Source organism: Ostrinia nubilalis, chromosome 8 (genome assembly GCF_963855985.1).
Source record: "Ostrinia nubilalis chromosome 8, ilOstNubi1.1, whole genome shotgun sequence".
Lineage (NCBI taxonomy): Eukaryota > Metazoa > Arthropoda > Insecta > Lepidoptera > Crambidae > Ostrinia > Ostrinia nubilalis.
The window spans coordinates 5,775,729-5,786,241 of NC_087095.1; the positions used below are offsets into that span (position 1 = coordinate 5,775,729).

At 39.9% G+C, this 10,513-nt stretch overlaps 1 protein-coding gene across 1 annotated transcript; it reads right to left on the reverse strand.

The window, feature by feature from the left end:
* Positions 1–502: 502 nt before the first annotated feature.
* Positions 503–10,246, reverse strand: LOC135074150 (probable cytochrome P450 304a1). The gene is made up of 6 exons (XM_063968458.1): positions 10,231–10,246; positions 8,733–8,931; positions 7,797–7,914; positions 7,449–7,473; positions 6,811–6,927; positions 503–808 (listed from the first exon to the last, which is right to left on the reverse strand). Exons 1-6 carry the CDS (start codon positions 10,244–10,246, stop codon positions 624–626), a joined length of 660 nt encoding a protein of 219 aa, XP_063824528.1. The 3' UTR covers positions 503–623.
* Between the last annotated feature and the right edge of the window lie 267 nt (positions 10,247–10,513).

A 10,513-nucleotide genomic window follows, 5' to 3' on the forward strand; every position in this document is an offset into this window, starting at 1 on the left:
ATAACAATTTGTCTCAAAGTCACTATACAGGGTGTTGATTTCAATACTCGCCATATTTAGGGAGTTAATTAAGTAGCTTATTCTGATCACGAATCAGTAAAAAAATCGACTTGGAAAATTTTTTTAAACGAACTTTAACTTTAGTTAGTCAAAGAAAAATACCTATTTACACTACCTACTTTACGTGGCTTCCTTCAGTAGGTTATCCGACATGATAAGCGAGCGATCCGCGTAGCTCAATAGTGCCGCAAATGAAAACTATTGCAGTATTGCGAGCCACAGTACAGTTAATTTCGCACGGAAAATATTCGCTAAAAATTCCACTTTAGTTTGTAATTTTTTTTGGTGGATAATGCGTTTATATAAGTCATAATAGATCACCTAAATAAATATGGCGAGGATTGAAATCAATACCCTGTATTTAAACATGGTATCTACAAACTATAACGATATCAGATTGCGATAGTTACCAAGGCCTAATATGTTATCGTATATTGCCCTATTACTATTAATATCAACAAACTTTATCAGCTAGTTATTGTCAGTTAGCCAGGTCCCTCTTACCCAGGGCACTCTGGGAACGTGCCCAGAAGTGCCCCTAGTAGGTCAATGATGGGCCTAGCTTAGCTCCTGGGTGTGACGCGGACCCAGTAGTCTGGTACGGTGTTGATGATGCCTTGTAACCTCTTGACGGGTTCCTTCAAGGGCTTGCCGTCAGCTGTGAACACGCGGAAGGCTTGCATGAAGCCAGAGAACACCTGGAACATGCACTGACGAGCGTAGGTCTCTCCAGCGCACAGGCGCCTGCCTGGAAGCAAGATCAATGTCATTCTTATGCAGTGCCGTAACTAGGGCGGTGCCAGCGGTGCCCAGGCACAGGGCGCAGACCCTGGAGGGGCGCAGAAATGACCAGACCAGTATCTAGTTTTGTTTCATGCATGGTAGTTAGTAGGTACATTTTGTTTTATTGCGAATATGGTGTAGACGCGCCCTCTGTACTATCTATATCTATATGGCATTTTTCAAGCGATCTTGAAAAAACAACACTTGTAAAGGTGGTTTTATATTTGTCTGATGTGTCGTGACGTGACGACGCGTCAGAACGGTATCGGTTTCATACATTTAGTACTAGCTGGTGCCCGCGACATCGTCTGCGCAGGATTAGTATTTCGAACAATATGTTTATAAATTGTAGCCTATGTGTTATTCTGATGTATAAGCTCGTTTCAGCCAAATGACGTCCACTGCTGGACAAAGGCCTCCCCCAAGGTTTTCACAATGAACGGTCCTGCGCTGCCCGCATCCAGGCTCTTCCCGCGACCTTTACCAGATCGTCGGTCCACCTAGTAGGAGGCCTGCCCACGCTACGTCTTCCAGCCCGTGGTCGCCACTCGAGAACTTTCCTGCCCCAACGGCCATCGTCTCTACGAGCTATGTGCCCCGCCCACTGCCACTTGATTTTAGCAATTCTGCGAGCTATGTCGGTTACTGTGGTTCTCCTGCGGATCTCCTCATTTCTGATTCGATCACGCAGGGAGACTCCGAGCATAGCCCGCTCCATAGCCCTTTGGGTGACCTTGAGCCTTCTTATGAGGCCCATAGTAAGCGACCACGTCTCAGATCCGTATACCATCACTGGCAACACGCATTGGTCAAATACTTTCGACTTGAGACACTGCGGTATTTCGGACGTGAGTATATGGCGAAGCTTCCCGAACGCTGCCCATCCGAGTTGGATTCGACGATTGACCTCTTTCTCGAAGTTGGACCTACCTAACTGGACTGTTTGTCCCAGGTATACATAATTGTCAACAACTTCGAGTGTAGAGTCTCCAACCTTCAGAGGAGTGGGTGCAACACGGACATTAGACATGATTTTTGTCTTGTCCATGTTCATTCTGAGGCCCACTTGTTGAGAGGCTCTACTGAGGCCATCGAGCATTGTGCCTAGATCCTCCAAGGTCTCAGCCATGACTACGATATCGTCCGCGAATCGAAGGTGGGTGATGTACCTACTCGCCGTTGATATTTATGCCAAATCCGTTCCAGTCCAGAAGCTTGAAGACATCTTCCAGGGCGGTGGTAAACAGTTTTGGAGATATGACGTCTCCCTGTCTTACCCCTCGCTGCAACTGGATAGGTTTCGAGTCCCGATCCTGGAGGCGGACCGACATTGTGGCGTTTTTGTACAAACCCCTCAACACTTCGATATATCGATAGTCAATTTGGCACCTTTGGAGATACTGTAGCACTGCCCAGGTCTCGACCGAATCGAAGGCTTTCTCATAATCCACAAACGCCAGGCAAAGTGGTTGATTATTATACTCCTCGGTCTTCTGTATAATCTGCCTTAGCGTATGTATGTGGTCTATGGTACTAAAGCCTTTTCGGAAACCGGCTTGTTCGGGAGGCTGGAAGTCGTCGAGCCTGCGAGCGAGACGATTCGTAATGACTCTTGAAAACAGCTTGTAGACATGGCTCAGAAGTGAGATGGGTCTATAATTCTTCAACAAGGTTTTGTCACCTTTTTTGAAGAAGAGTACCACCACACTTCCGTGCCATGTCGTAGGCGTTTTTCCTTCGAGGATGACGGAATTGAACAACTTCTGAAGAGCCCATAGTACCGGCGTTCCGCCTGCCTTCAAAAACTCAGCCGTGATTCCATCATCACCCGGTGCCTTGTTGTTCTTCAGCTGTTTGAGAGCCATTCTAATCTCGTACAGACTGACGTCCGGGATATCTTTGGTATAGTGTCGGGTCAGTCTAGCTCTTGGGTCCTCGGCTAGATTTGTGACAGGTGCGCGTACACTCGTGTATAGTTGTCCGTAGAACTTCTCAACCTCTTCCAATATCTCCGGCCCCGACGAAATGGCTCTGCCATCCTCTGTCTTCAGCTTGGTCAGTTGACTTTGACCAACAGACAGATCTCTTGCGAACACTTTAGAGCCCTTGTTTCGCTCAATCGCCTCTTTAATACGGTCTGTATTAAATTGGCGTAGGTCGCGAGTCAAAGACTTGGAGATCTGTCTGTTGAGGCGCCGATACTGAGCAGCATCTTCAGAGGACTGCATAACCAAGTTCCGTCTCTCTTCCATGAGTTGATTGGTGAGGTCAGAGATCTTTTTGGTTCCTTTTGAACGACGGGTTTTAAAGAACTTAGACCCAGTCGTTTGGACAATTTCGATGTATAAGCTATATTATTGTAAAGTTTCATTAAAATCCATTCAGTAGTTTTTGCGTGAAACAGTAACAAACATCCATCCATCATCCATACAAACTTTCGCGTTTATAATATTAGTAGGATGGTAACGTTCACGCTAGTGCGTAACGTGTTGTGTTGTGATGGCTTATGTATGGAACCGATACAGTTCTGACGCGTCACGTCACGACACATCAGACAAATATAAATCCACCTTGTCTTGCTCGCAATATTACATACACAAACAAAAATACCTATACCGTAACTATGAGACAATTTCTGTCTTTATATTCATTTGGAGGGCGCCACTTCTAACTTAGAAGTTCTAAGCAAATCTGTCAATCTAGCTGAGGAGATGTACATATAGTTCACGTTACGCTGTCATTGCTGTCAGCCACATTCATTGGTCCTCCCTTTATCTTTGATTTTATTCATTAACTACGTGCGGCGTTACTGACGCACTAGCGTGCGAGAGATAGATAGAAAATTCATCGTTCGACAAGAGTGAAAAGGATGACTTACAAAACTAAACGATTTACAAACGTTCCATTCTGCCGCGACGTCCCACCCAATGTTCGGGGATTCCCCGATACATCGAGAATCACGCATTCAGATAGCCGCAGTGTTGCCAGAAGGTTACTTTTGTAACCTTTTAGGTTACTTTTGAACTGCATTGGTTACTTTTAGCTTACACTAATGAAAAGGTTACTTTTAGGTGATTTTTCAGAAATTGTAGAATTAACTTTTACAGGTTATTCAGTAAAAAATATTAATAGTGACAATTTAAAAATTATGTCATAAACTGCATTTAAACATGAATTTGATTTATTATTTGTTATAAAAAATGAGTTTTAGCCAATGTTTTTCGATAGTGAAATGCAAATCCATGAAACGTTTTTATACGACCGGTCACTTTTCGGTCTTCATGGAATGGTCAAAATTTCTAATTTAGGTAAATGATTGATGATCAATTGTATTCATTTTCCATCCATGAACAACCTTACACAACCCCCCCCCCCCCGCTCGCACCGGGCGCATAAAAGGCTAGTTACGGCACTGTTCTTATGGGTTCTTTTAGATGTGGCCGGTGCCAGATGCAAGCTTTACGCAAAATATAACTTTACAATACTAAAGCCTGCTATTCAGGCTTTAGTATTGTAAAGTTATATTTTCACGCGCAAGTTCTAAAACTAGCGTACTTTGTTATGAAAGTTTCAATTACTTAGTTGAAATTGCGGGAAATCACGAAATTTTCCGCTCTCGTCGCTTGTTCGTGCTAAGTTTGCCGATCCGTCCCAGGTAACATTTTACTCCATTTAAGAGTTCACATTTAGTTCCAATGTGTACTTAAAGCATTAGTACAGTTCACTCGTGATGTATAAGCTGTATTATTGCAATTAATTACACCTATACCTGTCTAAGGGACTTATAGGAGTGTAGACTAGTGTAGAGTTATACTTTTATACGATTGTTGGTGTTATAATACTCTAACAACTATCCTTTAGTCAGCCATCTGACTAAGAGCATTATAGGAGGGTAGAGATACGGCAACCGCTGTTTAACGGCCTACTTGTACGATGTTATAGAGCTAGCATTTTAATAGAACACACGTGGTCATTTATAAAGCCAAAGGCTGTTATGTTTATTTGTTTTAGACTGTTATACAGCTAGTAGCTGTAGTAGGACTTGTTTGTGATAATTAAAATAACCTTTTTTTACTATCTGTACAAAAGTGTTTCAATGGTTCGCATGTACACTGTAGGCTGTTAAAAGGACTATATGTGTTGTCCATTAACATCAATAGCAGTTTATTTGTCCACAAGTACTACTCTTATTTGCTTTAAGCTGAACACGAATGTGAATGTGATATTCTATTACACATTTCCCCAAGCCTGTTTTTAGTTGTTCATGGTGGTTCTGTACATGATGCAGAGGAAAATATTATGCCTGAACCTGAAATTTCCCTTCAAAATATACCAGATATCAGAGTGTGATAATTGCAGTTCTTGTGATAGTGAATACCATTTTGATTTGGACAATTATTTAACCTTTCGCAAAAAAAAATAAGAACATGGGCTATTGAAAATCGTATTCCTCATTCCGCTTTGAATAAATTGTCAAGCATAATAAACGAATTTAAACCGGGAACACTACCGTCTGATGCTTTAGGTATTCATACTTGACTATTAGTACCTGGGCTAGGCGATTTAACGGACATTAATAATTTTTATTGCGGATCTCTAAAATTTCAGTATTTGAAAGAATTAAAGATACACAATTGACCTGAACTAGGTACATCTTAAAGCTGTACATAAGTTCACATTAGAATAAATTTATAGACATTAGCGCTGTAGTGGTACAAATGTGGAACTTCATATAGATAACAGCATTCTAACAGAACACATGTGAACCTAATATACGCTCACCGCATTAAATTGGAGTTATAACAGTTCACATAGCCGTATTTCATTTCCACCATTTTGTTCTACATAACCTAAAATATTTACCAAATAAATCTCCAAAATAAATGCAGATTTATCACAAAATTCGCAGATAGAGCGATTGAGTTTTGGTTTCATGTTATAATTAATTACCGTAATATAATTATAATGCCAATACAATATCAAAAACTGAAAATTGTAGATTTCCTCTCAGCCAGTTTTAAATATTTTAAAATGAATATCGCGTTTTTACAGAGGCGCGTAAATATTTTAGCTGTAAATATGTATACATTTCACGATAAAGTTGCATTCCCAATGGCATTAACATTATTAAGTATTTAAAACCCGTGTTATTATTTGCATAAATGATTATCCGCCCGAGTTGTTTCCCTCTTGGCACTCACGTACAAATACCAAACTAATATTAAAATGTGGAAATAATTTAAGACACACGTGAACTTTAGGTAGCATTGGAGTACTTTTGTCGGACTTTATAACTTTGAAAGCTGTGCATTTAGCCACTTGTTACTCTTTATTGTCCTCACGTACGTTGTATGGTTCACACTGCGTCCCATATAGTGCCGTAAGTCAGCCTTAAGTACGATGTTACTACTTAAACTGCTATTATAATGCTATTATACTGCTAATGTACAGCCATAGTGAACTTAAAGCTGTCTAATTTGTGCCCAAACTGGTTCTATAAAAGCATTATAGCAAGCTATACAGCTCGTATACAGCTGACATACACAGCTTGTGGAGTACATGTGAACGACTATTGAACTCTTAAATGGAGTAAAATGTTACTTGGGGTGGAATGCGCGTCCCCTCCCACAACCGCGAATAAACGCAATTAGTTAGTGATTAACACAGTTAATGTGTCTTATTTTACGCAAATACACAATTTTTATCAATATTAATAAATAAAAAATATTTTCAATATAGTTAGCTTATAGACACTTCTCTTCGAGTGACGTCATATCGCCAGCGGCAAACTTATCGCGAACGGATAGTAGAGCTCTTTGGTCTATGTTCTCACTTTTAGTGGCATTTTGCGTCATCTACATGAGGAATGGGAATGGTTAAATATTCCTATTTCAGTCTGCCGGAATCACACGGCTAACACAATTCTAAATTAATTTTAGATTAACAGTTTTCCATTATGTGACTTACCAGCTCCGAAAGGCAAGGATTTGTCCAGAGCTGCATCCACCTTGCCATTCTTGATGAATCGTTCTGGGCGGAACACCTCAGGGTCGCCCCAGATTTCCTTACTGTGGTGCAGGAGCATATACACTCGGCATCAAATAAATCGCACCTCCCGCGACAAGCACTTATCAAACGTATGCATCCCCACTTACCACCAACGTTGGTACCATTTGAAAGCCTAGTTCTAAACTTCATTTCATTAAAGGAAAGGTCTTTACCCCAAAAATGTGTCTTTACAAGGATCCAGAGTCACTTCTTCAAAAAATAGGTAGTTACGCTATAGCCATTTTTTATGACTATAAAACTGTTAAGTTGGGATTAATCGCCATCCATCTGTTAAAGAGGACACGTGAGATCTTTATTTGGTTTTATAACCATAAAAATTGGTCTAATTGATCCCAGAGGTCAGCCCAAAGTGAGGTCTATTTTCAAGTCACATTTATGGTATATGTTAATAATTTATTTAGAAATGAAATGTATTTTTCTTTAAGGATATTTATTGGCCTTTCAAATAAGACCAATATTTTTGGGGTACCATAATTGTGTCAGAAGAAAATCTTTAAAGTTCGCGTCGCGGAAGGTGCGGTTTATTTGATGTTGAGTGTAGTTAGCTGTCACCATGGTGTCCTGAAATGTAAATAGTATGTAATTAACGACAAGCGACAATAGTAGCTGAACGGTAAAAGGTGAAGGACTAGCCGAATTCAATTCAATCCTTGAGAATTTTAATACATTTTTGTTTTGAGCTAACTAATGTAATCCGCATCACATACATCTTACTTCATGTGCTCGCAATAAGTTATTTTGGTCTTAAGGGTAAACTTTTTCGCTCTTATAGGATAGAGTTCCAATAACAAACAGCATTCGAGTCTACTGTAGTTTTCTCGTAATCGAACCCAGAACCGCTGAGTTTATAAGGGTCGAATTTCTTTCGTCTCTATGTGACATACCTCAGGAATGTCGTAGCCATGGAACTTGGTGTCGACGACCGCGCGGTGAGCCACGCCGAGCGGAACCAGAGTGTCCAGCCGCATCGTTTCGCGTATGCACGCTTCGGTGTACGGCATGCTGATAAACACAACAATATGCTTTTAGTTAAAGGCTTACATGCAATAATCACTTAAAATAAAGTTAAAATTTAGTTACCTACTTCACTACTTAATACATCGTTTAAATCAGCCTTTATACATTTATGTAGTTACTTACGTAGCTTTAGATTCGATTTCGATAGAATAGATATAAAGAAATACCGCGCACGTGTAACAGTTTCGAAAACCGGAATACAAAAGTATCCCACAAATAATAGTTTACTTAGTATTACATATCTCATGATTTTGCCTGGATTTTATGAATCATAAAATCTAATAAAAATAGTTGTCGTAGTTGCTCTGCTACGAAAGGACACCATAAACATGTCGTAGCAAACGTTTACTACGACTACGCGACTACGTGACTACGATCGGTTGCTACAGTTTTCACGTAATATTTTATTGCTACGGGACGTATGTACTTGTATGTTTGTTTTTTAACGTGACTTGAACGTACATATTTGTTGTTTACTTGTTGTTACTTATCTGTTTGTAATGTAACTTCTTACTTTCAGAGCAATACAAAACAGTGATACTTATCCCCACTACATATACGTTATAGTTACATTCCTACGTTGTCTAACTATAAAAGGACTCCATTTACAAAAGGAAAACATTCAAGTGTGATACAGTATAGCACCAGATATTACCGCTGTCTGGTTCTCATATCGGCTTTACCATGCTTTACTTAATTTTGTTGGAATTAGGTGGTATGCTGCAGAGCCGGATCTACCATTATCCTAAACTCACGGTCCGGCCCTGGCGTGCTGTAAAATGTCAATGGAAAAAACTGCTTACTCTTTCCTGTCATCCAAGTTAGGGAGGCGGCCTCTGCCGACCACGCGGTCTATCTCCTCGTGGATGTGGTCCTGGATCTCCGGCTGGAGCAGCAGTCGCTCCACCAGGATGGCCAACACCGCCTCCACCGCCGACGCCGCTGGTAGCGTGTAATCGGCGCACGTCAAGGCCAGTTGGTCCACTAAATTCACCAAAAAGCCTTGTTAATTAAACTTTTTTATTTTTACTATGGATTTTAGTTTCTGAAATAAGTTTTTAATTGAATTTGAGCTATGTCAGTCGGCAGAGCCAAGAAAAGATGTGCAATTATGCTTACAAAATGAATTAATTATAGAGACTGGTCTAAAAATAATTTCCGGCTTGAGTTAAGCATTATGTTCAATCAAGTTTGCTTCACCTAGGAATCGAATCTAGAATCTATGTTATTAAAAAAATAACGCTTTGTAGGTACCTAACTTGCGACAAAGCCAGAAAATGCTCGAATATTACTAAAATATTAATTTTACCGAATTTGGATAACCCGTTGGCGCTAACCTTAAACATATTTATTTGACCTCAGATAATACATAATTATATCAAAACCAGTCAAGTGTGAGTTCAATTCGCACATGAGAGTTCCGTACAAGATAATTATCAGAAATTATAACATCGTATGATCGTACCTATACTTCTATTGAATATTCTTATATGAACCAGTATTTTTTTTTAATTTAAATTACGAATAGTAATATTTGGCATAGATAACAGAAATAGTAATAGACTCAGATGGGACATAAAAAGATTACAATACCTAACATATATTTTTGTAAGTACTACATGTATGTATACATTAGAGATGAAACGGATAGTTGTTTGGCCGGATACCGGATACCGGATATCCGGCCAGCTGCTAGGCCGGATAGCCGAATATCCGGCGGCCGGATAGTTGGCCCATTGTCTCGTTGCATGTCGTGACGAGTTTAGCGCCGCACAGGTGCTTCGAACGCGAAAATCGAATCCGTCCGAAAAAAATTTCAGATTTTGCCACTTGTCTAGGGGGCACATCATTTCAGGTGATTTCGGTTGCTATTAGTGAGTGTGTGATTGAATAGCGAAAATTAAATTAGTTTACTTGCTGCGTAATCTGACTGGACTGCATGCATCATATTGTCACTAGACCATCAGTGAAAAAAAGATCGCCTTTTTATTTGGCAATATTTCGACATTAACGGATGTTTACTATTTATGTATTCGTCATTAGTGATTAGCCCTGAAAAAAAAATTTTTTTTGAAAGGCCTGTATATGGCTTTTTTTTAACTTTATGGACTTTAAATAAAAGCCGTCATTATTATAAGCCATTTTATTGATATTCACGTCAAAGATCAATATGTTTCATTTTATTAATAGAATAATGTCGTAGTTTTTTGATATCCGGTATCCGGCCGGATAGTAAGTTACTATCCGGTATCCGGCCGGATAGTAAATTTAGGCCGGATATCCGGCCTACCGGATAGTTACCGGATATCCGTTTCATCTCTAGTATACATGCGTTCCGTTGGTCACCTTTGGACACCTACAGAACCCTAAAAATCAACTCACGTGTATCTTACGAATGCACGTTTTCCTGATATTTATTATCAAAAAACTGTCCGCGTGAGAAACTTAATCGAAGGAAATTACGCTAATAATATTCCATTTATCAACATTATTAAGCATCGCACCAAAGGACAGTGCCAATCGATGTATGGAAGTTGGACCAAGTGCTGCCCAGACTGAAACTATAGTGCATTTTGTTCCTCAG